Here is a 27,813-nt window from a genome sequence, read left to right on the forward strand (position 1 = left end):
AACTCTCTTTGCAGCCCCCATCCCAACACTGACATTCCCTAGGATCTCCATGGCCCAGCACCACATTCCCAAGGAACCCCTTCCCGTTCATTCCATCCCCTGAAATCTTCCTAGGACCCACCATTCTCCCATCCCATGAACTCAAATCCTTGGAGCCCAAATTCCCCCGGGACTCTCATCCCTGAGTCCCCCCAGGTATGGAGACGCTCATTCCAATGACATCCCCATTGCTGGATATCCCCCCTCCTCAGGACCCCATTTACCAGTGACCCCATTCCTGCCTCCCCAAAACCACCAAATTCCCAACTCCTGGGAACCCCATGACCCATTTTGTCCCACCCACCCGTGTCCCCCGCCTGTCCCCAGACTGTCCCCACCCTGCCCCCACCAAGGGCCACCTACGCACGAGATCGAGACCTGACCTCGCTTCCTTCCCCTTCATCCGAAGAGCCGCCACCCAGGGGAGCGGTGGCCACAGCAGCGAGTGACAGCCAGTGCACATGGCTGGGGACACCGGGATGGCCGGGAAGGTGGCGCTGCTCCTTTGGGGTGAGTGCCCCGGGCACGGGCCTGACACCCTGGGGATGGGGAGGGGAGGGGGCACAGGGGGGCTGTGGGGTCCCCTGAGGTCCCCAATGCCAGAAGAGCCAGTCCATGTTACCCACAGTGGACCTGGGTGTGACTGGGGATGTAGGGTGCCTTTGGGGACAGGAAGACAGGGCAGGAATTTGGGGATGGGGATGTGGGGACAGGAATGTGGGGACTGGCACCTTTGGGCTCAGGCAGCTCCGGGGATAGGGACGGAAGGGAACTGGGATGCCGGGACAAGAACGGTGAGGATGTGGCCATGGGGATGGGATCACTGGGATGGGATCATGAGCAGGGTGGGGGTGACCTGGGCCAGCATGGGCTGTGTCCATGGTGTCCTCGTGCCCGGGGTGTTCTCAGTGTCCCCATGTTCTGCCTCAGCCCTGGGTGGCCTCGGCGTCCCTGTTCCCAAAGTGTCTGTGCCACATGGATGTGGTGCACGGGTGGCTGTGACACAGACATGTCCCCCTGCCTGTCCAGACATTTGGGGACCACCCACACACTTTCCCACAAGAGCATCTGTCCCCACGGGGACACTTTGGGGACAGCCACCACACCCTGTACCCCATGTGCCTCTGTCCCCATGGTGACACCCCCACTGAGCCCTGTCCCTTCTCCCTTCCAGTCCAGACCCTCGGCCTTGCTGGTGAGTCCTCAGGGGATGCCATGTCCCCACCTCGCTGTCCCCAGCCCCACACTGGCCCTGGCAGGCTGGTGTCCCCTGTCACCCACAGGTGCCCAGACCACCCAGATCCTGGTGGAGCCTCCCTGGAGGCCAGCAGTGCTGTGGAACCGGGTGACACTGACCTGCCAGGGCTTGGGGACTGCCGGTGCCACCACCTGGTACAAGGACAGTCAGCGTTGGTGGCACGAGGGACAGGACCGCCTCAGTGTCACCGAGAGTGGCACCTACACATGTGACAGACCCGGAACTGGGCGCAGCCCCCCCGTGACAGTCTTAGATGGTGAGGGGAGACCTTTAATGATCATGGGGGCCCCAGAGCGTTAAGGGTGGGCTCCATTCCCTAGGTGGCCTCACACCCCTCGTGTGACAAGAGCCAGTCCCCTGCACATAGGGACATCCTAGTGCATCCCCGAGCACCCCAGGGCACCCACATGTCCCCAGTGCTATGGGCACCCACCTCAGAACTGTCTCATAGTGAGATGTGACCTCCCTGTCCCACAGACCCGCTGGTGCTGCAGGTGCCAGCGCAGGCACTGCTGGAGGGGGACACCTTGACACTGCGCTGCCAGTGCCGGCAGGACAGCCATCTCTCCAGGGTGCGATTTTACCGGGAGGAGAAGGAAATCAGGGGGTTCCTCAAGGGGACCAAGCTGTCCCTTTCACCTCTGCAGCTACACCACAGCGGCCGCTACAGATGTGAGGGCGTCGTGGGGTTCTGGCAGTCACGTTCAGCAGCAGTGACAGTGACAGTGCATGGTGAGCACCCACACGGCTGGAACTCCAGTATCTTGACACCCCCAAAGCCACTTCCCAGTGCACTCAGACTCACAGTCCTCACCTCTCCTCTCCTTCCCAGAGCTCTTCTCGGTCCCAGTGCTGGAGGGTCCCCGCGAGCTCACTGAGGGGTCCCCCCTGACTCTCAGCTGCCTCAGCACCCCCAGCCCCCTGCGGCCCCGAGCCCCCCTCCTGCACGTGTTCTACCGGGATGGGCAGGTGGTGGGGGGCCCACAGGAGTCCCCGCAGCTGCTGCTGCCCGCTGTGAGGGTCTCCCACTCGGGGAATTATGGCTGTGAGGTGCACTCCCAGGAGGGGTCAGTGCAGAAGAGCAGCAACCGGCTCCTTGTCACCGTGTGCAGTGAGTGCAGGGATGGGCACGGGGAGCCCCCACAGATGCCTCGGGTCCCCCACACTGCCTGGCATCTCCCAGCCCTCCCTGACGCCTGCTCTGGGGCACCCAACCTTTTCCAGATCCCTCCCTGCCCCCCCCCCATCCTTTCTCGGGTCTCTCCTCGGGACCCCCAGTCCGTACACGGGTACCCCCATCCTTCCCTGGTGCATTTTCTGTGTCCTGCCATCTCTGCCCCGGGCCTCTCCTAAGCTCCCCCCATTCCTGGCTTGTGTTTCCCTCCATCCTTCGTTGAGTCCCCTCCCCCATCCCTGGGTCCCTCCACCCCTCTCTGAGGTCTCTGCACATTGCTCAAGTCTCACCATGCCCTCCCATGGTCCCCGTACCCTTCCTGGTGTTGCCCACCTCCTTCTCCAGGTTTTCCATCCCTGACCCCCTTATCATCCCTCGGGGTTCATTTCTAGGTCCCCATCCCCCAATCTCTGCACCCCCTCTCCCTCACTGGAATTCCCCTGCCCCTCCTTGACACCCCCCCGGGTCCCTCACTGTCCCCTGGTGTCCCACTCTCCCGCAGGGGTCCCGCCCTCGGGGGTGTCCCTGTCAGCGCAGCCCCCTGGGGGACAGGTGGCACTCGGGGAGAGCCTGGTGCTGAGCTGTGAGGTGGCCATAGGGACAGGTACCCTGTCCTTCTCCTGGCACCGGGAGGGCTCGGGAACACTGGTGGGCACCGGCCCCCGCCTGGAGCTGTGCCACTTTGGGGACAATGACAGCGGCCAGTACCGGTGCCGGGTCAGTGATGGGAACAGCGTGGCTGAGTGACCCCCTGAATGTCACCATCCTGGGTGAGCGGGACCCTCGGGCTGGGGATGACCCCACCCACAGCACCCCCATCCCACCTCGCCAGGTGCCAGCCCTGTCTCTATCCCCGCAGTGCCCGTGGCCAATGCCACCATCAGCCCCGGTCCCCTGGCACACCAGGTGTGTTCAGGTGACAACGTGACCCTGCGCTGCTCAGTGCAGGTGGGCTCAGCCCCTGTCACCTTCACCTGGCTGCACAATGGGCAGCATGTGGCCCAGGGTCCCCTCCTGGAGCTCAGGGACATCAATGTGGGACATTCGGGCACCTACCAGTGCGTGGCCACCAACCAGATGGGACAGGACGGGCACTGCGTGTTCGGGCACACAGCCCAGAGCTGGCCCTGGAGGTGACACCTGGCTCATCCTGGGTCACAGGTGGGGTGACACAAGTGAGGTCACCAGGCAGTGCAGGACCAATGGGGTGATGGGTGACCCTGATGTGTCCCCCTCTGTTTCTTGCAGTGGCCACAGGGGTCGGTGGGGCCCTTTTCTTCCTGCTCCTGCTCGTGGGTGTCATTGTGACCTGGCACCGATGGCACTGTGTGGGTGGGTGACAATGGGGGCATGGGGGTTCCAGGGAGCTGTAGAGGCCCACAGAATTGGAGAAACCATAGGGAAATACCCACAGCACCACAATTGTGACTTTGGCTAGAGGTCTTGCAGGGTTTGGGGAGATGCTGAATGGTCCTGCAGGGATGTTGGGGATTCTTTCTAAGGCCCTGGGGGTTTTTGGGGAAGTCTCTGTCCCTCCTGGGATTTGGGTTCTTGAGTGTGAGTTGTTTGCGGACACTGGGGAGGCTCATGGATTCTGGGGGGCTTCAGGGATACTGGGAGGTCTTGAAGGGGTCCAGGAATCCTGAGAGGGGTCAGGGTCCTGGGACCCCATAGTCACTCCTCCCCTGCTTCCATTGCAGCCACCAGGAAGAACCAGGAAAGGTGAGTGGGGGGCTCAAACCACACTCTCCCATTTTACCCCAAACCCCAAGACCTCCCATCCCCTCCCCCACATCCCCTTTATTCCTTCAGGGCCACTCCGGATCCCCTGACCCCCCCAGAAGAGGGGGAGGTGCTGTACACCCACGTCGTGGTCACTAAGAGGGCAGGGGGTGAGTACAGGGGGGACACACGCAGAGGGACACGTCACCCACGAGTGTCACCCCACCCAGATCCCACAGCCCGTGTCTCTCGCAGTGTCCCCCCATGCCACCACCCTCCAGGATCCCCAGGTGACCTACGCAGAGCTGCGGGGACACCAGGGGCGACCGCGGGAACCCGGTGACATCTATGGGAATGTGCTGTGACACTGGGGGGAACTGGGGGGCACTGGGGATCCCCATCCATGGGCACCCACTCGTGTGTGTGCTGCCACTAAAAACTGCCCCTCTGCCTCCCTGTGCGGGCACAAGGATCCCAAAGGGCTGAAAGATTAATTTCCTGAAATAGCAACGATAGAGAATAAAACCAACAGCAACAGCAACAAGATTCAGACTCCAAATGGTCACACAAGGAAAGATTTCCAGGGAAAGCACCCAAAAAGGGACAAGCCCCAAACACTCCCCCAAGCACGTTTCCTCCACCAGAGGAACCTGGCAGGGCTCTGGACCTTCCTTGCTCTGATGGCCACAGCAGCCTTCAGGAGGCTCTGGATTCTCTTTTCCCTTGTCCCAAACCCCTCCTCTGCCATGTTCCCCACACGAGGATGTCACAAAGGCCCTGTGGGGGTTCCGGAGCCTCCCCTTTTGCCAGGGCAGTTGGGTTCAGGCCATGGTACATGGTGGGGGGTCAGAGACAGGAAAAGTTTCATGTCTGAAGACATTTTCGAACACCTATGTGTTGCAGGGGTGGGTCAGGCCTTGCATTTGGTGAGACAGGGCTACATCTTTCCAACAGTCTGTCAGCTGTGGCACTCTGGGGACAGTGTGATGCTCTACAAAAGCCAGCTCCGGAGTGACCGGGTGACCAAAAGTGCCATCTGAGGAGAGGGCCCTTGGTGGCCCAACTGGCTTAAAAGGCAGAGCATGAGGTAGCCAAGTCCCTGATCCTGTCCCTTCTTGGGGTGTCTGTCACATCCCTGCTGGAACCCAGGAGTTGGCAACTCATTTAAATGAGAAATATCTGCCAAGGAAAGTGAGAATGTTCCTGGAATGGAAAGAAGACCCATATCTAAATTTCTTTTAATTTCCAAGATAATCTTGGAAATTAAATCTGGGGATACCAAAGTGTTGGAGAGTGAATAACAGCTCTTTACTGGGAAATTGATAAACCACAACAGAACAAACAACACAAACCCAGAACTTTCCCTCCCGCTCAGCGCTGTTGGTTTCTGTGGCAGTTATAACCGTGGCCAGCAGGGGGCGCTGCAGGGAGCACTCCCGGCCAGCAGGGGGCGCCCCGGTCCAGCTCCATCCCCTCAGGGGCCATGGCGGCCTTGGACGGGAGGGAGGAGGGGAAATCGCTCCTTTTGCAAACTCATGGCCACCAATCGGTCCCGGCACCACCACCGGCAGCGGGCAGAAGCCGCCAAGGCAGCAGGTTGGATCCCAGTGCCCACGGGCAGCGTAGCAGTGTCCCAGGGTCAGGCACACGCCCTGTGCAACACCAGCGACCACTCTCCATGATCCCGAATGGAAGGAAGGCAGCACCTGACCCCAGGCAGGTCTCAGGTCCACAGCAGCACCTCTGGTGGCTTGACACCACAATTCCTGCAAACCCTCAGCCTTTCACTCAGGTGAGGAGGCCAGGGATGGAGCAGCTTTGGGGAAACCTTGAATCCACACAGGGTCACTCCACAGAGGTCCAACACAGCTGTTGGCATGGCCCCTGCTTGGTGTTTCCACACTTCATTCTCTTATCTGGCAGACACATCCCAAACCCAAACATTCTTTCCATGAGGTTCCAGAAGGCTGCAGGTTTTGTTCAAGAAGGAGGGTCCAGGTCAGGATGTTGAGCAGAACGTTGTGGATTGTGCAGTAGTTTTGTGGTTCTCTCTGTCCCTTACAAAGAGGAACAAATGATCAATTGCCACATTTCCAGGCTGGTTCTCTCACAGCTGCCCCTCCCAGGGGGTGGTTTCCAGCCAGCCCTGCTCTAAAAATCATCAAATGCCCTCCCAGAGCCGCTGCTTGGGCTGCCTTTGGAGTTTGTGCTTCTTGCAGGGCTGGGCAAACCACTGGCAGGCCTTTGTCCCCACACAAAATTCTCACCTCTGCTCCAGGAGCTTCACAGACCCAGAACCCCTCAGAATCTGTTTTGGGTGACCCGCAGGCTGCCGACGCCTTGTGGGGGCTGTGCTGGGCTCTGAATCACCCAAAATCTGAGGCTCCCAGGGAAAGAGCTGAGACCCATAGGCCCACCCAGCCACTGCCCGTCCCTGGCACCTCCATTCCCCTGAAAATCAAATCATGAGTACCCCATTTCTTATGTCTCCCCCTCTCTGGAACCCATATCCCAGTACTCACATTCCCCAGGATCTTCATGGCCCAGGACACCTCATTCCCAAGAAACCCTCTGCTGTTCATCCCATCCCTAAAATTCCCTTCCCACAGGACCTTGATTTTCACAGGACCCCCATTCCCACAGCATCCCCCATTCCCCCAGCATCCCCATCCCATCACCCCAAATCCCCGGAACTCATGTTCCTCTGGCACTCCCATCCCTGTGACCCCTCAGGTGTGGGGACCCCCATTCCCAGTGACTCCACCTCCTCAGCACCCCCATTCCCAGGGACCCCCCATTTCCCTGGACACCCATCCCCACATCCACAAACCCCCTGAGACCCCACTCCTGGAGACCCCATGTCCCACTGTGTCCCACCCAGCCTTGTCCCCATCCTGTCCCCACCCTGCCCACAGCCTGTGCCCAGCTTGTGGCAACCCTAATCCCACCAGGTGCCACCTACGCATGAGGGTGAGACCTGACCTCGCTTCCTTCCCCTTTGGCCATAGAGCCACCACCCAGGGGACAGCCACCCCTGGCAGTGAGTGACAGCCAGTGCACATGGCTGGGGACACCGGGATGGCCGGAAATGTGGTGCTACTCCTGTGGGGTGAGTGCCCCGGGCAAGGGCCTGACATCCCGGGGATGGGGAGGGGAGGGGGCAGAGGGGGCTGTGGGGTCCCCTGAGGTCCCCAATGCCGGCCGGGCATGGAGCCCAGTGTGATCAGAGTTGTGGGGTAGCTTTGGGGACAGAAACAGGAGACAGGAATGTGGGGACAGGAAGATGAAGATGTGGGGACAAGGATGTGGCAGAAGGAACCTTGGGGCTGGGGCATCTGTGGGGACCAGGAGAGGAACACAGGAATGCAGGGACAGGGACAAGGGGACAAACACCATGTTGATGGGCCATGGGGACAGGTGCCCTCAGAAATGGACCATGGGCACAGGGCCATGGGGATGTGGCTGTGGGGCTGGCAGGGGTGACCTGTCCCAGCACAGGTCTCCATGCCTGAGCAAGGGTTGGCTGCTGTGTCCCTGTCTTCAAGACATCTGTGCCACACCATTGCCCCCAGTGAGACCTTTTGGGAACAGCCCCACACTCCATGCCCCTGTGCTGCTGTCCCTGGAGTGTCACCCTCACCCAGCTCTGTCCCTTCTCCCTTCCAGCCCACACCCTCGGCCTCGCTGGTGAGTCCTCAGGGGATGCCATGGCCCCACCCCTCTGTCCCCAGCTACCTGGTGGCCCAGGCAGGCTGGTGTCCCCTGTCACCCACAGGTGCCCAGACCACCCAGATCCTGGTGGAGGCCCTGGATAGCACCGGTCCTGTGGGACCGGGTGACACTGACCTGCCAGGGCACGGGGACCGCCAGTGCTGCCGCCAGGTATAAGGACAGGCAGCGCTTGTGGCAGGAGAGACAGGAACGCTTCACTGTCACCGAGAGTGGCACCTACTGGTGTGACAGACCCGGCACCAGGCGCAGCCCCCTCGTGATAGTCTTACAACGTAAGGGGGTTTGGGTGTCCCCAGCCTGGCACCCACGGGGACTCCAATGGCTCTGGGTGGGCTCCGCTCCATGGAGCACCTCCTGTGTGACCAGAGCCTATCCCTGCTCTGGGGACATCCCAGAGAATCCCAGAGTGGGGGAAACCGTGTGGTAACTGCAGACCCCTGGTGTGCTGAGTGTGACACAATGCGGGGGTCCTGGTGCCATCAGGTGTGACAGGTCCCCTCTGTCCCCCAGCCTGGCTGGTGCTGCAGGTGCGGGGCAGGCACTGCTGGAGGGGGACACGGTGACACTGCGCTGCCGGATCTCGTGGAACAGAACGGTCACCACAGCGTCCTTCTACCGAGAGGGAAAGGAACTGGGGAGGCTCCTTGATGGCACCGAGCTGTCCCTGCCCCCTCTGCACCTGAACCACAGTGGCAGCAACAGCTGCAAGGGCCGGGTGAAATTCGGGACATCAGAGAAGTCATGGCAGTCAGTGCCGGTGACAGTGACAGTGCATGGTGAGCACTCCACAGCCCCCACCCTGACACCCCCACAGCCCCTCCCCAGGGATTCAGGCTCACAAATCCCCCTCCCCTCTCCTTCCCAGAGCTCTTCTCGGTCCCAGTGCTGGAGGGTCCCCCCAAGCTCACCGAGGGGTCCCCCGTGACCCTCAGCTGCCTCAGCACCCCCAGCCCCCTGCGGCCCCGAGCCCCTTTCCTGCATGTGTTCTACCAGAATGAGCAGGTGGTGGGGACCCACAGGGGTCCCCGCAGCTGCTGGTGCCCGCCGTGGGGGTCTCCCACTCGGGCAATTACAGCTGTGAGGTGCGCTCCAATGGTGGGGCCGTGCGGAGGAGCAGCGCCCGGCTCTATATCACCGTGCGCAGTGAGTGCGGGGATGGGCACGGGGGCCCCCCATAGCCTCCACGGCTCCCCCAACCCTGCCTGGGGACTCCCAGTCCTTCCTGACACATGACCTGTGGCACCTAAGTTTCCCGTATCCCTCCCTGGCTTCCCTGTTCCTTTCTCTGGTCCCTCCCCAGACCCCACATGGGTACCCCCATCCTTTCCTGGCACCTTTTCCATGTCCTGCCATTGCTGACCTGGGTCCCTCCTCAGGTCCCTCCATTCTTGGCTTGTGTCCTCTCATCCCTCACTGGATCCCCTGACCCCTCCCTGCATCCCTCCACCCCCCTCTGAGGTCCCCACACATTCCCCAGGTCCGACCATGGTCTCCCCGTGTCCCCAAACCCTCCCTGGTGTCACCCCCATCGCTCTTCAGGATTCCCTTCCCAGAACCCCCCATCCCCCTTTTTCAAATCTCCCCCCATCTCTGTCCCCCCTCTCCCTAACTGGTATCCTCCTGCCCCTCCCTGACCACCCAGGTCCCTCACTGTCCACAGCTGTCCCCCCGCTCCTGCAGGTGTCCCGCCCTCGGGGGTGTCCCGGTCAGCGCAGCCCCCCGGAGGACAGGTGGCACTCGGGGATGGCCTGGTGGTGAGCTGCACGGTGGCCACGAGGACAGGTCCTCTGTCTTTCTCCTGGCACCAGGAGGGCTCAGGGGCACTGCCAGGAACGGGCCCCCACCTGGAGGTGCGCCACATTGGGGACAATGACAGCAGCCAGTACCAGTGCCGGATCAGTAACGGGGACAGTGTTAACAGTCAGTAAACAGTAACAGGGGCCGAGAGTGACCCCCTGAATGTCACCATCCTGGGAAAGTGGGACCCTCAGGCTGGGGGTGACCCCACTCACAGCACCCCCATCCCACCTGGCCCGGTGCCAGCGCTGTCTCTGTCCCCACAGTGCCCGTGGCCAATGCCACCATCACCCCCGGCCCCCTGGCACACCAGGTGCATGCAGGTGACAACGTGACCCTGCACTGCTCAGTGCAGGTGGGCTCAGCCCCTGTCACCTTCACCTGGCTGCACAAGGGGCAGGAGGTGGCCCAGGGTCCCCTCCTGGAGCTCAGGGACATCGATGTGGGACATTCGGGCACCTACCAGTGCGTGGCCACCAACCAGCTGGGACAGGACGGGCACCGCGTGTTCCGGGCACTCAGCCCTGAGTTGGCCCTGGAGGTGACACGTGGGTCACCCTGGGTAACAGGTGGGGTCACATGGGGTCATCCGGGTGGTCAGGACTCCTGCAGTTCAGGATGACCCCAATGTGTCCCCTCTGTCCCCAGCAGTGGGTGTGAATGTTGGGAGGACCCTCCTGTTCCTGCTCCTGCTCCTGGCCGTCATCGAGGGCTGTCACTGGTGGTACCACCGGGGTGAGTGACAATAGGTGTGGCACAAGGTCCTACAAGAATCGGGGGAAAGCCCCATACACTGGGGGGGCCATTGGGGCATCACCCAAAGCCCCTGAGCTGGAGGAAGCTGAGCCCCCAGTGACCTTTGCTTTGGGGGCCTTTCAGAGGGTCCTGGGCTGTCCCAGGAAGGGCCTTGAGGAGTATTGGCGTGACATTGGGATCTCCTGGGGGCTTTTAGGGTGGTATTGGAGAGTTGTGCAGGGATGTGGAGAGCTCTTCAGGGATCCTGGAGCAGTTTGGGGTCTTCCCTGCATTCCATTTTTGGGGTTCCTTGAGGCTTGAGTGTGCTCAGTGGTTCAGGGTTCCTGGGGAGGGGGTTGGAGTACCTGGGTGCCTCAGGTGTTCTGGGGCTGCTCAGGGGTGCTTTGGGTGCAGGGGCCTGGCAGTCCAGTAGAAATCAGTGTCTGGTGGGGGCTCAGGGCTCCAGTGGGCATTTAAATGTCCCAGGTGGGGTTGAGGCCCAGGGGACCCCATGATCAGCCCATCCTCTTTTTCTTGCAGCTCTCAGGAAATCCCAGGACAGGTGAGTGGGGAGTTCCAGCCATGGCTCTTCCCTGACCCCTTCCCCAGATGCCCCTCAGAACCCCCCTTATCCCCCCAGGGGCCCCCAGAACCCCCTTATCCCCTGGAGGGGGGGGGACAGGCTGGACATGAGGGGGCAGGGGGTGAGTATGGGGGATGGGTGGGGACACGAACATGTCACCCATGGGTGTCACACCAAGCCAGGTGTCTCTTACTGTCCCCCGCAAGGACCCTCAGGTGACCCACGCAGAGCTGCCAGGACCACATGGGTGACTGCAGGACACCAGTGACATCCATGAGAATGCGCTGTGACAATGGGGTACAATGGGAGTCCCCATCCCATGGCTCCCATGGTGGCCCATCCTGCCTGGGGTGATGATCACGTGTCAGGGGTGCTGCACAGGGCCCCTAGTCCTCCCCTTTTCCCCTCCCAGTGCTCCCAGTATACCCATGGCTTCCCAGGCTCCTCCCAGTTCCAGGGAGCACCTGACCCATTTCCTTCTAATTTATTCCAAAATGTAGCTCTTTGGTTAAATTGGCAGAGATGGTTTTTGTTCAGCTTTGTGGGGCTTTAGGAATGGGATTCTCCAGTTCTGCACTGACACAAAAAACCACGGGCTGCTGCCCATTTCCCTGCCGCTCCCATGGAGGCACGAAGATCCCAAAGAGCTGAGAGAAGAACAATTTCCTGAAACAGCAATGAGAGTAAATAAAACCAACAGCAACAGCAACAAGGTTCAGAGTCCAAATGGTCACACAAGGAATAGTTTCCAGGAAAAGCCACCAACAAAGAACAATCCCCAAACCCTCCCCCCACCCCCTCCCCCATGACGTTTTCTCCACCAGAGAAACCTGGCAGAGCCCTGGACCTTCCTTGCTCTGATGGTCAAAGTGGCCTTCAGGTGGCTCTGGATTCTCTTGTCCCCTGTCACAAACCCCTCCTGTGCCATGTTCCCCACACCAGGATCTCACAAATGCCCTGAGGGGGTCCCTGAGCCTCCCCATTTTCCAGGACAGTTGGGTTCAGGCCATGGCACAGGGTGCTGTCTCAGAGACCAGAAAAAATTTGATTTCTGGAGACATTTTGGAAAAGCTATGTGTGGCAGGGCTGGGCCAGACCTTGCTTTTGGTGAGACAGGGCCCCATCTGTCCATCAGTCTGTCAGCCATGGCACATTGGGGACAGTGTGACGCTTGACAAAGCCAGCTCTGGAGTGGCCTGGTGACCTTAAGTGCCACCTGGGCAGAGGGCCCTGGGTGGTCCAACTGGCTTAAAGGACAAAGCATGAGGTGGCCAAGTCCCTGACTGTTTCTTCTCTTGGGGTGTCTGTCCCATCCACACTGAAATGCATGAGTTGGCAACTCCTTTAAATGAAAATTGTGTGCCCAGGAAAGTGGGAACATTCCTGGAAAGGAAAGAAGACCCATATCACAAACTCTTTATAATTTCAAAGATGATGGGTTTTCTAGGCAGAACTGTAGGAAAAGGAATAACAGCTCTTCACGGGGAAATTTATAAACCAGAACAGAACCAACCACACAAACCCAGAAGTTTCCCTCCCCCTCAGCGCTGTTGGTTTCTGTGGCAGTTATAATTGCGGCCAGCAGGGGGCGCTGCAGGGAGCACTCCCGGCCACCAGGGGGCGCCCCGGCCACGCTCCATCCCCTCAGGGGCCATGGCGGCCTCGGACGGGAGGCAGGAGGGGAAATCTCTCCTTTTGAAAACTCCTGGGCACCAATCGCTCCCGGCACCACCACCAGCAGTGGGCAGAAGCCGCCAAGGCAGCAGGTTGGATCCCAGTGCCCACTGGCAGCGTAGCAGTGTCCCGGGGGCAGGCACACGCCCTGCGCAACACCCGCGACTGCTCTCCATGATCCTGAATGGAAGGAAGGCAGCGCCTGGTCTCAGGCTCATCTCGGGTCCACAGCAGCACCTCTGGTGGCTTTACACCACAATTCCTGCAAACCCTCAGCCTCTCGATCAGGTGAGGAGGGCAGGGATGGAGCAGCTTTGGGGACACCTGGAATCCACACAGCATCCCTCCCCACAGCCCCACCACAGCTGCAGCCAGAGCCACAGCTCAATATTTCCACACTTTTCCCTCTTGTCTGGCAGCCATGGCCAGAAGCCAAACACTCTTCCCAGGACATTCTAAAGGGCTGCAGGTTTGAGGCAGGAAGGAGGAGGGACCTGATCAGGTTGTTGAGCAGATTGTTGCGGGATATGCAAGGCTTTTGGGGCTATCTCAGACCCTTGCTGCAAGGGACAAAATTATCAATTGCTGCATTTCTGGACTGGTTTCTTGCACAGCTGCCCCTGCAGGGGGGAATTTCCAGCTAGCCCTGCTCTGAAAACCATCAAAGGCCCTCACAGAACAACTGCTTGGGTTCCCTTTGGGTTTTGTGCTTCTTGCAGGGCTGGGCAAACCACAGGCAGGCCTTTTTCCACCCGAAGAATTCTCATCTTTGCAGCAGATCTAAAGCTGCCAGAATAAAAGCCAAGGGGACAGGGGGGACCTTCGAGTCCTGGCTGCCCCCTGGGGCTGGCCAGAGCAGGGCTGGGCAATGGCCATCCCTGTGCAGTGGGGCTGGGCCATGGCTGGGCCCCACCCTTGGATGGCCTGGACAACAACATCAGCCACTCCATAATACTTTTCACTATCTGAACAACATCGCAGTATTTAATCAACAGTATAATCAATAATGTAATATCTATTCATATAATATCCAGTAAAAGTCAACTTCCATTAACTTGTTTCTGTCAATATATACCCATAAATAACTGTTATTGCTGTTCCCACATCTTTACCTAAAAGCCCTGTAATTTCAAAATTACAATAGTTCAGAGAGAAGGGGGTCGTATTTTCCATTCCATAGGAGGTTCCCCCCTTGTTCAGCTTCCTTGACACAGCTGAACAAAGAAACACCATTTCTGCCAGTTTAACCAAAAAGCTGCATTTTTGTCCCAGGAGCAGGAACCAGGTCCTGTGCCTCCTTGGAACTGGGATGGGCACCAGTAAGCCACCTTAGTGGGAGCACTGGTATGGGGACTGCAGAGCCACTAAGCACACTGGGCTTAAGAGAAACAAATCTGATTTTGATTTATGTCCCAACATATGCTACACATGAGGTGAAAAATGACTCTGTGGGTTTTACATGTGCTGGGAACCCTGTCCCTGGCAAGGCTTCACACAACAGAGAATCAGGGGAGAGAAAGCTGATCAGGCTATGAGTGACCCCCACTGGCTGGTGGGACAGATGCCCGAGGAAAAATATCTATGAAAAAATACCCAGGAAATCAGGCAGTGGGAGGAGCCTTTGCAAATAAAAGCAGCTAACTCTGACACAACAGGAGTGTTTTGCTTTGGGTTTCTTGCAGGGATCAGGGGCTTGCAGAGAGGGTCAGTTTGGCCCTCCTCCCCTGTGGGATTCACATTCTCTGAACCTGGGAGAAGCAGTGAGAGAATCAAAGAATGATCTAAACAATTCTTATCTCATTTTCTGCTCCTGTGTTGTTCACACGTGGAATGAATTGTGGAAGATTGTTTACCTGAAGGGAATTTGTGATTGGATTCTGGTGTGAGTGTTTTGATTCACTGACCAATTGAATCCAGGTGTGTGTGAGTGGGGACTGTTGGCTGACAGTCATGAGATTGTGTGCAGTGGAGTGCAGATGAGTGCTTGGCAGATTTGGTTTAGATGTAATGTAATATAATACACTTTAGCCTTCTGAAAAGATGGAGTCAGATGCATATTTCCTCTTGGTCGTTGGGCAAAAATACCACTGATACTGCCCCCACACCGCCTTTTCCTCACGGTAGTCCTTCTTCTCTGTCCGCATCTGTTCTTCCCTGCTTTGCTGCTTCCCCGAGGCAGCTCATTCCTGCTCGTCCTGGACGTTCCTTCATTGCTTTCCCCAATGGAGCAGATGCTGCCTGCACCCACCCGCTGCCTCTGCCACGTTTCCTATGCTGCCCACAGCACCGAGCCTGCTGCACCTGCCCACCGCAGCCCCAGCCCGCGGCAGCCAGCCCAGAGCCACCAGTGCCGCAGCACCAGCCTGCAGCCAGCCCGCAGCAGCCAGCCTGCAGCCATCACTCGCCCATGCCAGAGACGCGCAGGTGCCGTCCTTGGAAATCACGCCCAGCCACTCACAAAAGCCATGTGGGCTCGCCCTGGCTTGCAGCACACACACTCCATCTGCCCAGCTGATGCCCACAGAGCGCCTGAGCTTCTTGCGGTAACGCTGTCCCTGTCTTCTGTTTCTCTCTCTATCCTTTTCCCTTTCTACTCTCTTCTCTCCCCCTCCGGAAGAACACTTACCCTCCTTTATCAATAAACAGTTCTCTGATATCATATTGCCATCTTTGTGCTTCATTTTCACCTTAGTAACCTTTCAGCAAGAATCTTCCCCGACTCCCCCTTTTCCAGTGGCATGGGACAGGGGTAGTGGGAGGGGGAATGGGGAAGCCCTGGGTGTACTGCAAGCACAGTAGTGGGGAGAGAATGGGGCAGTCCCTGAGGGTACTTGGGCACTTGGATGGGGCTGGGGAGCTCCTGCAGGTACCGGCAAAGAATGGGGGAGTACTGGGGGGTACTGGGAGAGGAAATGGGGAGCACAGGGTGCCCGGTGTAGCCTTCCCCTGACCCATGACCACCTCCCTTGGAAGGATGGGCGATCACGGGAGCAATGGAGGAAGCACTCCCAGTGTCACCCAGTGCCTCCCGCTTCCCAGAGCATCACAACTTTTGGTGTAGATTGTCATAGATGTCACTGGGTTCCCACGGTTGTCTTTGCAGCTCCACGTACAATGCCTGAGGATCCTCCACTTGGAGTGCCAGTGGGTCTTGGGGGGCCCTGTGGGAATAAGGGGGTGTGGGAAAGGGGATGGAAGGTGTTGGGAGTTTGGGTAAAAGGCGAATCATGGCTGGAGGCTGCACTCACCTTTGCTGGTGCTTCCTGGCATCTGCAAAGGAAAACTGGAGGTGTGACTTTGGAGACCCAGGGGCCCCCATCCAACCTTGGGAATGCTGAACCATCACCAGACACATAATTCTCCCCAGGCACCCCAGTATCCCTGATACCCTCCCACTATCCCTGAACCACCACACTTCCACCAACACCCTGAGCCCCGAGAACCCTGAGCCTGGCAGAGAGGGGGACCCCTGACAGAACCCCCAACCTCCCTGCAGGACCCTCCAACAGCTCTGAACCATGGCCACTGAGGGCTCAGCCCCTCCCAAGCCAGGGGCTGTGGGTGCCACCCTATGGGCCCCCCTTCTCTGGGGCCCTTCACACCCCTCTCCATGACCCCCATCCCTCATTGTCACCCACCCACACGGTGCCACCGGTGCCAGGCCACAATGACACCCACGAGCAGGAGCAGGAACAAAAGGGCCCCACTGGCCCCTGCGGCCACTGCAAGAAACAAAGGGGGACATATCAGGATCACCCATCACCCCAAGGGTTCTGCGCTCCCTGGTGTACCTAAGTGACCCCACCTGTGTCCCTGTGTGTCCCTGTGTCCAACGGTGTCACCTCCAGGACACTGGGGGTGATGGTGGCATTTTCCACGGGCACTGCGGGGACACAGACAGGGCTGAGAGCACAGGGAGGGGATGGAAGCTGATGTGGGGGGATAGGGACAGGAGGATGGGTGTGGTGGGGGATGTTGGAGATGGGGTCACATCGCGGAGGAGTGAGGGGACCCAGGGCAGAGGTGGGGGGACAAAAGAAATATTTCAGGGTGACACGGAGGTGCCCAACCAGAGGACCTGGGGGCTCTCTGGGTGCTCCCCGTGCCAATCTCCGCACTCACTGGGCACCGTGATGCAGAGTCGAGTGCTGCTGTTCGGCATGGCCCCGCCCTCGGAGATGGAATTCTTCGAGGAGAAGCCCCCCATAGTGGGCACCAGCAGCGGCAGGGACCCCTGATGGCCCACAACCACCTGCCTGTCCCAGTAGAACACGTGCAGGAGAGGGCCTCAGGGCTGCAGGGGGCCGGGGCTGCTGAGGCAGCTGAGAGTCAGAGGGGACCCGACGGTGGGATCAGGGAGACCCTCCAGCACCAGCACCGAGAAGAGCTCTGGGAAGGGGAGGAGAGGGAAATTTGAGAACCCGAGTCTCTGGGGAAGGGCAGTGGGGGTGTCAGGGTGGTGGCTGTAGGGTGCTCACCCTGCACTGTCACTGGCACTGGCGCTGACTCCTTTCACCCCCAGGATCCCACCCAGCCCCTGCACATTTAGTGGCCACTGTGGTGCAGCTGCAGAGGGGACACGGACAGCTCGGTCCCACCATGGAGCACCCTCCAGTTCCATCTCCTCTCGGTGAAGGACGTCGAGGTAAACGTGCTGTCCCGCCAGACCTGGCAGAGCAGTGTCACCGTGTCCCCCTCCAGTAGTGCCTGTGCCATTACCTGCAGCACCAGCCAGTCTGGGGGAGAGCACTGGGACACCCCCATTGGATCACACCCTGTTCACAGGGCTCCCCGATTCCAAAACAATTTCCACCCACACTTGGATGCTCTGGGATGTCCCCTCAGCAGGGGACAGGATCTGGTAACACAGGAGGTGACCCATGAAGCGAAGCCCACGCAGAGTCATCGGGGTCCATGCGTGTGCTAGCCTGGGGACATCCAAACATCCCCTCACCGTTTAAGACTCATGCAGGGAGGCTGAGCCCACTGCCGGGTCTGTCACACATGTAGTGGCTAGTCTCGGTGACACTGACGGTGTTCTGTCCCTGCCACCAGTGCTGCCTGTCCTTGTGCCAGGTGGTGGCACCGGCGACCAACGAGCCCTGGCAGGTCAGTGTCACCCAGTCCCACAGCGCCGCCAGCCTCCAGGAGGCTCCACCAGGATCTGGGTGGTCTGGGCACCTGTGAGCGAAAGGGGACACCAGCCTGCCAGGACCAGCGTGGGGCTGGGGACAGCATGGTAGGGCCATGGCATCCCCCAAGGACTCACCAGCAAGGCCGAGGGTCTGGGCTGGAAGGGAGAAGGGACAGGGCTGGGTGAGGGTGGAACAGGGAGACAGCAGCACAGGGGTAGAGGGTGTGAGGACAGTCCCCATGGGGACAGCAGTTCTTTTGAGAAAGTGCATGGGAGTGCTCCCCAATAGATTTTGAGAGGCAGGGGGACATGTCTGTGTCACAGCCACCCGTGCACCACATGCATGAGGCACAGACACTTTGGGAGCAGGGACACTGAGGCCACTCTGGGCTGAGGCAGAACATGGGGTCACTGTGGACACCCTGGGCCTGAGGACACCACAGACACAGCACATGGTGGCCCAGGTAACCCCCACCAGCTCATAATCCCATCCCCATGGCTACATCCTCACTGTTCTTGTCCCCTCCAGTCCCTGTATTCCCATTTACTTCTCACTATGCACAGAGATACCTCAGCCAAAAGATGCCAGTCCCCAAATTCCTGTCCTCACATCCCCATCCCCAAATTCCTGCCTCCCTGTTCCTGTCTCCAAAGCCACCCTACATCCCTGTTCCCACTCTGGTCCACTGTGGGTAACATGGACTGGCACTGCTGGCATTGGGGACCTCAGGGGATCCCACAGCCCCCCTGTGCCCGCTTCCCTGCCCATTCCTGGAGTGTCAGGCCCGTGTCCGGGGCACTCACCTCACAGGAGCAGTGCCACCTTTCCGGCCATCCGGAAGTCCCCAGCCATGTGGACTGGCTGTCACACACTGCCAGGGGTGACTCTGCCCTGGGTGGTGGCTCTTTGGCCAAAGAGGAAGGAAGTGAGGTCACGTCATGCATAGGTGGCCCTTGGTGGGGGCAGGGTGGCCACAAGCTGGGCACAGGCTGTGGGCAGGGAGGGGAGAGGATGGGGACAAAGCTGGAGGTGACACAGTGGGACATGGGGTTCCCAGGAGTGTGGGGCTCAGGGGGTTTGGGGTCCCAGGAATGGGTGTCCAGTGGAATGGGGGGGTCCCTAAGGAATTGTGGTCCTTGGAAATGGGGGAGCTGAGGAGGAGGAGTCACTGGGGATGGGGTTGCCATGGCTGAGGGGACTCAGGGATGGGAGTCCCAGGGGGACGTGGGCTCCAGGGATTTGGGGTCATGGGATGGGGATGCTGGGGGAATGGGAGTTCCCATGGGAATGGGAGGTTCCGGAGAGAATCAAGGTCCTGGGTAAAGGAGGATTTCAGGGGATGGAATGAGTAGGAGAGGGTTCCTTGGGAATGAGGGCTCCTGGGCCATGGAGTTCCTGGGGAATATCTCTACTGGGATATGGGTTTCAGAGAGGGTGGGGACATAAGAAATGGAGTACTCATGATTTGATTTCAAGGAGAATGGTGGTGCCAGGGATGAGCAGTGGCTGGGTGGACCCATAGGTCCCAGCTCCTTCCCTGAGTGCCTCAGATTTTGGGGTGACCCAGGGCTGAGCACAGCCTCCACCAGGTGCTGGTGGCCTGGGGGTCACCCCACACATATTCTGAGGGGCTCTGGGTGTGTGGAGCTGCTGCAGAGGTGAGAATTCTGTGGGTGGAAAAAGGCCTGCCTGTGGTTTGCTCAGCCCTGCAAGAAGCACAAACCCCAAAGGGAGCCCAAGCACTGGCTCTGCCAGGACCTATGATGGTTTTCAGAGCAAGGATGGCTGGAAACCTCCCCTGCAGGTGCAGCTGTGAGGGAACCAGTCTGGAAATGCAGCAATTGATCATTTGCTCCTCTTGGTAGAGGACTAAGTGTACCACAAAACTACTGCAAATCCCACACCAATCTGCTCAACATCTTGACCTGGACCCTCCTCCTCCTCCCTGCCTTGCCATGGATGGACAGAGGCCGCATGCCCCACACCCCCCACAGCCGCTCTCTCACTGCCCTCCACACCTGGATGGGGGGAGAAAATTGAGCAAAGGGTTCCTGGGTTGAGACAAGGACCAGGAGAGATCACTCATCAAATCCTGTCACGGGTAAAACTGCCTCGGAATTAGAGATATGAATTGAATTTATTGCTGACAATATCAGAGCGGGATAAGTCAGATAAACCCTTCAATACACCTTCTGCCTGTTGTGAATAACAATGTAGTCATTGGCTTTCCCGATTCTATTGGTTTTTCCAAATTATTTTGATATAATACAGATTGTAATCAGTTTTTCACTGCTTTTGATTTGACAATTTGTCAGCCTGTTTACCCTAATCCCTGTGGAGAACATATATTTTAGTGTGATAAACACATTATAGTTTAGGCTCTCCCAAAATATCAAGATAGAGACAATGTGCCTTGAAACATTAACTGTTGCATAAGTAGCTAATGCCTTTATTTGTGTAACTAACTGACAATGGTGAGAATAAGTAAAATAATTTTGTGAAATAGCTAATGTTGATTTAATGTACTGGTGGAGTATCTCATCTGTATGAGAAGAACACATTGAAAAGTATCAAATAAATAAACATCAAAAAAGAGAATGCAAAGAGGAACTTACCACTGACTCTTGGGCTATCAAGAACTGTCAAACCGCAGAACAGGGGGGCCTTTTGAGGACATGAAATATATAAATTTAATCTGCAGTTTGGCATGTACTTTTTGAAAATGAATCAAGGCTCAAACCAAGCATAAGGATTCCTGGAACATGTGAACTGAAAAGAATGTTTGAATATGTATAACACTCCTGAGTATGTATTTCACCAATACAATGAAAAGGTATGTAAGAAGAATTGCAGTAGTTATCCATGTGCCTCTGGCAGTTGCCAAGCACCCAGCACGCTGTTTACTGACCCTTTTATCCCTCATTAACCATATAAGAAATGTACAGAGTGAGCCTTGTTTCTCACACAGTTTGACCAAAAAACTGAATTTTGAGTACAATAAGACGGAAAAACGTTGTGTGCTCCTCCAAAACTGGTAGAGGGAATGAGGAGCCCCATGGGGTGCAGTGAAAAGGAAGAAGAGACCCCTGAGGGGAATCGATGCCCCCAATGGCCCCCAGTGCCCCCAGTGTCACAGCACGCTCTCGTAGTCACAGGGGTCCCGCTGTCCCTCCTGGGGTCCCGACAGCTCTATGTTAGTCACTTGTGGATCCCGAGGTGGGGCAGGGCTGGGGGACACCTGTGGGGGCCCTGAGAGTGACACTGGTTGTGGGGACCTGGTAGGGGGGGTGACACATGTTGGTGATGTGTCCCTGTACCACCCTGGAATTCTCCCACTGCCCACTCAGTGCCCATGATGTGGGTGCTGAGCACAGCCCCCTGCTCCAGGGGGATCCTGTGGGGATGGGGGGGTCTGCATGGTGTTTGAGGAGGGGGAACGGGGAGTCCTACCCCGAGCCCCCCACTCACTTGTCCTGGAGCTTCCTGGCGGCTGCAAGGGAAAGGGGAGGGGGTGACCGTGGGGACACCGGGACCCCTGATTCTTCCTGGGACCTCGGCAGCTCCAACCACCCACGGGACCCCCAAATCCCCACCGCAGCCCTGATTCCCAATGGACCCCTGATTCCCCCAGGACACTCTGATGACCCCTGAACTTCCCGGAACTTCTGTATGACCGCAGTGCCCCCAGTCCCCCTGGTGCCCCCAACCCTCTGAGCCCCCAGAACCCCAAGCATGGCAGAGAGGGGGATCCCCAAACTCCCACAGGACCCAAAAAGATCCTCCAACATCCCTGCACAGCCCTCTAGGAGCTCTCCAAACCCTCCAGGAACTCCCAATGCCACCGCAATGTTCCTCAAAGCCCATCTGGGATGGCCCTGGAGCCCAACCAAGACTCTCCAAATTCCCCCCATATCCCCCAGGACCCCCAGCCAAGGTCACTGCAGGCTCAGTGTTCCCCAGCTCAGGGGCCCTTGGTGCTGCTGATCTCTGCGTCCACTCTGGGGGCTCCTCCTCACTCCAGGACCCCAATCCCCTCCCCCATTGTCACCCACCCCTGTGGTGCCACCAGTGACAGCCCCCGATGACAGCCAGGAGCAGGAGCAGGAACAGGAGGGTCCTGCCAACATTCACAGCCACTGCTGAGGATAGAGGGGACACACCAGGGTCACCCTGAACCATGGGGGTCCTGAACACCCCAGTAACCCTGTGTGACCCCCACCTGTGACCCAGGGTGACCCACGTGTCACCTCCAGGGCCAGCTCAGGGCTGAGAGCCTGGTGTCCATCCTGTCCCAGCTGGTTGGTGGCCATGCACTGGTAGGTGCCCAAATGTCCCACATCAACAGCCCTGAGCTCCAGGAGGGGACCTTGGGCCACCTGCTGCCCATTGTGCAGCCAGGTGAAGGTGACAGGGGCGGAGCCCACCTGCACCGAGCAGGGTCATGTTGTCACCTGCGTGCACTTGATGTGACAGGGGACTTAGGGTGATGGTGGCATTGGCCACGGGCACTGTGGGGACAAAGACAAGGCTGAGGCACAGGGAGGGGCTGGCAGCTGCTGTGGGGGGATAGGGACGGGGGGATTGGTGTGATGGGGGACTTTGGGTATTGGGTCACACCACAGAGGAGTGAAGGGACTGAGGGCAGATGTGAAGGGACACAATAAAGGCGTCAGGGGGACATGGAGGTACCCCGGACGGGGACCCGGGGGGTCTCTGAGGACTCCCCGTGCCCATCCCCGCACTCACTGTGCACCGTGATGTGGAGCCGGGCGCTGCTCTTCTGCACAGCCCCCCCTCGGAGCGCACCTGGCAGCTGTAATTCCCCGAGTGGGAGACCCTCACGTTGGGCACCAGCAGCTGCGGGGACCCCTGCAGGCCCCCCACCACCTGCCCGTCCCAGTAGAACACGTGCAGGAGAGGGGCTCAGGGCCGCAGGGGACTGGCGGTGCTGAGGCAGCTGAGATTCAGGAGGGACCCCACAGTGAGCTTGGGGGATCCTCCAGCACTGGCACTGAGATGAGCTCTGGGAAGGAGAGGGGTGCTAAGGACTGGGACTGTGAGTCTGCTGGGAGGTGGTGGTGGGGTCCGGAGATTGGAGCTCCAGTTGTGGGGTGCTCACTGTGCACTGTCACTGTCACTGGCACTGAGAGTGCCCATGAGGACACGTTGGAGCTCACCCTGCCCCCACAGCAGTAGTGGCCAGTGTGATTCAGCTGCAGAGGGGAAAGGGACAGCACAGTCCCATTGAGGGACCCCTACACCTCTCTGTCCTCATAGCAGAATCGTACCTCAGTGACTGACATGTTCTCCCTCTCCCTGTGCCCCCTCCCCAGTGGTCTCTGCCTCACTGGGGTCAATCCCCATGGTGTCAGGTCCATGCCCAGGGCACTCACCCCCCAGGAGCAGCGCCACCTTCCTGGCCATCCCGGTGTCCCCAGACACCTGGACTTGCTGTCACTCGCTGCCAGGGTGGCTGTTCCCTGGGTGGTGGCTCTTTGGCAAAAGGGGAAGGAAGAGAGGTCAGGTCTCATCCTCATGTGTAGGTGGCACATGGTGGGGGCAGGGTGACAACAAGCTGGGGACAGGCTGTGGGCAGGGTGGGGACAGGATGGGGACAAGACAGAGTGCCAGAAGGTGGGACATGGGCTTAGCAGGAATGAGGGGCACAGAGTGTTTGGTGAGCCGGGGATGGGTTCTAGGGGAATGGGGAGCCCAAGGGATTGGGTCCCTGGGTATAGGGTTTCTGAGAAGAGGGTGTCACCAGGGATGGAGGTGCCATGGGAATGGGGGTGCCCAGGGCTGGGGGAACTAAGGGATGGGAGTCCCAGAACAATGAGGGCTCCAGGGATTTGGGGTCAAGGGATGGTTGACCTAGGGATGAGAGTACCAGGGGGAATGAGGGATCCAGTGGGCATGGGGGTTCCTGGGAGAATCAAGGTTCTGGGGTAAGAGGGATTTCTGGGGATGGAATGAATGGGAGAGGGTTCCTTGGGAATGAGGTCCTGGGCCATGGAGATCCTGGGGAATGTGAGTACTGGCATGGGGTCCCTGGGACATGGGGACTGAAGGAATGGGGGTCCCATGGTTGGGTTCCCAGGGGAATGGGGGTGCCAGGGATGGGCAGTGGCTCAGTGGGTCCGTGATTTGGAGCCCCTTCCCTGAGTGCCTCAAATTTTGGGGTGACCCACAGCTCAGGACAGCCCCCAAAGTGTTCTGATGTCCTGGGGGTCACCCCAGGGAGATTCCGAGGGGCTCTCAGTCAGTGTGCCCCCAGCTCCCAGGGGCTTTTTCCACTCTTCATTTCCATTTCCTCCCTTTGATTCCTTAATTTCACAACACCCCAGTTTGTTCCTTGATTATTCGGGGAAACAATTGAGTAGGGAATGGGTTGGGGGAACCCCACAGTGGGGCAAGTAACAGTGAAGGGTCTACTGAGAGGGCTGGGGAGGCTGTGGGGGATGGGGGTGTCTGGCTGTGCCCCCCAACACTTTCATTTTTCTGTCCTGCCAAAGAAGGAAGAGGCCATTTGTACTGAGTGTCACACGGCGGGGGGGAGGGGGGGGGGAGGATGTTCTGTCATGTGGGGATCCTATCCCAGGGGGGGACACATGATGGACAAGGGGGTCCATTCCTGGGGGATGGCAGCTCCGGAGGGGTGGTCCAGATTTCTCCATTCTTGCTCGTCCCCTGCAGGATCTGAGCCTGCAAGAGCAGCTGGGGAATGGAGACCCGGGGCAGGAAGGATCTCTCAAACTCCGGATCCTTGAAGCCAGTGGCCATCCAAGGGTGGGGCCCAGCCATGGTGTTATGGATAGGAACAAGGCCAAACTTTATCCAGAGAAAGAGGTTCTCGTTTATTAAAATACCTACAAGGAACGGAGTGCCCAAGATAAGCCCAGGCACCCACACAGCAAGCTAAAAACTAAAACAGCGCCCTCACCCCACATGCACCAGGTTCTCCCAAACAACAGATATCCCAAAAGAAGAAAAGCCCCAACCCAAATGAACTCCCCACATTTATAGTCCCCTTCAAGTCCAGGATTGGTGCATTTTGGATCCTCATGATGATTGGTCCATTTCCAGGCTTCTCATTGGTCTTTACCGCCGTTCATTCTGGACCAATCATTTCTGCAGGACTTAGAATGATTGGTCAGATGTTTCATCCAATCTCTCTTCGACCTTGCCTTGCCCCATCAGACCCTTGTTTCACCATACCCTGGACCCTTCTAGCACATTCTAATAAGCCCTCCCCCCTTTAACATAATACAAATAATATAATTAATACAATATAATTGAACTATATCCTATTTTAACTTAACTTAACTTTTACCTATAACAATGGCCCAGCCCCACTGCACAGGGATGGCCATTGCCCAGCCCTGCTCTGGCCAGCCCCAGGTGGCAGCCAGCAACTGAGGGTCCCCCCTGTCCCCTTGGCTTTGATTCTGGCAGCTTTAGAGCTGCTGCAGAGGTGAGAATTCTGTGGGGGGAAAAAGGCCTGCCTGTGGTTTGCTCAGCTCTGCAAGAAGCACAAAACCCAAAGGGAGCCCAAGCAGTGGCTCTGCAAGGGCATTTGATGATTTTCAGAGCAGGGCTGGCTGGAAACCCCCCCTGCAGGGGCAGCTGTGGAGGAACCAGTCTGGAAATGCAGCAATTGATCATTTAATCCCTGTCTCCAAGGGACTAAGAGAGCCCGATAACTACTGCAAATGCCACAACAATCTGCTCAAAAACCTGACTTGGTCCTCCTTCATGAACAAAACCTGCAGCCCTTTGGAATGTCTTGGAAAGAAAGTTTGGGTTCTGGCTCGGCTGCCAGATAAGTGGGAAATGTAGAAAATATTGAGCAGCGGCTCTGCCCTATGGCTGTGACGGGGCTGTGGGGAGTGACCCTGTCTGGATTCCAGGTGTTCCCAAAGCTGCTCCATCCCTGCCCGCCTCACCTGCACAGGGCACAGGGAATAGACAGGGCTCTGCCTCATACCAGCTGCACCCCTTTCAGGGTACCCCTCCACTTCCCGGAGCTGTGGGGGCCTTACCCTGGCAACGCTCGGTCCCGACACATCGCGACAGTGGCTTTGGATGCTGCCACAGTCAGTTCGGACACCCTGTGGCCGTCCCGGCACTCGCAGCGCGATGGCAGCTGGGCCCTTCCCGGTGCTCCAGGACCACCATTGCGGTCCCTCCTTTCCACAGACCCTACCGCAGGGTCTCTGCTCCCCCCTGTTCCAGGGCCTCCCCTCCACCGTTTTGCTCCCTTCATGCTCGGGGCTCCCCAGTGGGGTCCCGGTCCCTCCATCCCAGCCCCTCCCACCCGCTGCCCCCGGACCCTCCGGCCGCGCCCCCCGACAGCCCCGGGGCCGGCACCGGCAGAGGCTGCCGAGCTCCTGCAGGATGAGACGTTCCTGGGGCAGTGCCGGCTGAGCGGGGCCTGGCTCCCTCACACCGTCCTTGCCCACAGCACTCGGGCTCCAGCAGCCCTGGGTTGCTCCCTCGGGATGTGCTGACCATTCCTGGAGCGCTGCCCTTTGTCAGGAATGAGCACAAGAGCACTTGAATCATCCCCAAGGCCTGGGCCAGGACCTCCTGTGAGGCTGCGCCTGAGCCCTGAGGGGTTTGGGAGCCCGATGGGTGTCACTGCTCTGTCCCAAAATCTGGGGAGAGCAGGAATGGCAAGTGATGCCCCACCATGGCCCGGCCTGGCCTCTCCTGAGTGCCCTGCAGAATTCCCAGTGCTTCTGCTCCAGCTGCATGGCCAGGTGCTGTTCCCGTGGGCCACCTGCTCCAGCCGCTCCTGCCTCAGCCATGGGATCCCAAAATCCCCAGGAGAGGCAGCAGGGCTGTGTGTTTGTGCACAGGGATGTTTCAGGAGAATGGCTAAACTATAGGAATCCCGTCCCTAATTACAACAACTCTCTAAGTGTCTGGAGCTCCCAGAGCATAACAGGGGTATTGACCGAAACAGATCCAATTTTGCCCCATTTTGTTGTCCCAAGGCAATGGTCCCATTCTGGGCTTTCCCTGTGCTCCAGCTGCAGCTGCAGAGCCCTCGGGGCTGTGGATCTGCACTCCTTCTCCTCCTTCAGCTGGGGCTACTGTGTGGGGATCAGCAGTGGCCAAGGAAGAGCAGGAAGTCCAAATGAGCTCTGGCAGAGCCAGCACCGAGCACCAGCCTTTCTCGATGTCCCAGGGCAATTCAACAATCCCAGAGATGCTCTACCAGGGCTGAAAAAGGAAAAAGGAGTGAAAGTCTCAGGGTTTGCAGGAATTGTGGCACAAAGCCACCAGAGGTGCTGCTGTGGACCCGAGAACTACCTAGGGTCAGGTGCTGCCTTCCTTGCATTTGGGATCATGGAGAACTGTTGTGGGGGTTGCGCAGGGCGTGTGCCTGGCCCCGGGACACTGTTACACTGCCAGTGGGCACTGAGATCCAACCTGCTGCCTTGGCGGCTTCTGCCCGCTGCCAGTGGTGGTGCCGGGACTGATTGGTGCCCATGAGTTTGTAAAAGGAGCGATTTCCCCTCCTGCCTCCCGTCCGAGGCCCCCATGGCCCCTGAGGGGATGGAGCTGGACCGGGGCGCCCCCTGCTGTCCGGGAGTGCTCCCTGCAGCGCCCCCTGCTGGATGCGGTTAAAACTGCCACAAAAACTAACAGCGCTGAGGGGGAGGGAAAGTTGTGGGTTTGTGTTGTTTGTTCTGTTCTGGTTTATAAATTTCCTAGTAAAGAGCTGTTATTCTTTTTCCTACACTTTGGCCTAGGAGCCTCATAGTTTTTGAAATTACAAAACAATTTTGACATGGGTCTTCTTTCCATTCCAGGAATGTTCCCACTTTCCTTGGATGATAGTTCTCATTTAAATGAGTTGCCAACTCCCAGGTTCCAGTGTGCATGTGATAGACACTCTAAGAGAAGTTATGGTCAAGGACTTGGCCGCCTGATGCTTTGTCTTCTAAGCCAGATGGGT

At 58.3% G+C, this 27,813-nt stretch overlaps 1 protein-coding gene across 1 annotated transcript in view; it reads left to right on the plus strand.

Annotated features, from left to right (window-relative positions):
* The first annotated feature begins 518 nt into the window (after nucleotides 1-518).
* Nucleotides 519-27,813, plus strand: part of LOC134429068 (Fc receptor-like protein 5) — a 129,071-nt gene continuing 101,776 nt past the window's right edge. Inside the window, exons 1-4 of the mRNA XM_063176158.1 lie at nucleotides 519-549; nucleotides 1,214-1,234; nucleotides 1,323-1,553; nucleotides 8,436-8,452. Coding sequence (XP_063032228.1) covers nucleotides 519-549; nucleotides 1,214-1,234; nucleotides 1,323-1,553; nucleotides 8,436-8,452 — 300 coding nt within the window. The remainder of the gene's footprint in view (nucleotides 550-1,213; nucleotides 1,235-1,322; nucleotides 1,554-8,435; nucleotides 8,453-27,813) is intronic.

Source organism: Melospiza melodia, chromosome 25 (assembly GCF_035770615.1).
Source record: "Melospiza melodia melodia isolate bMelMel2 chromosome 25, bMelMel2.pri, whole genome shotgun sequence".
NCBI lineage: Eukaryota > Metazoa > Chordata > Aves > Passeriformes > Passerellidae > Melospiza > Melospiza melodia.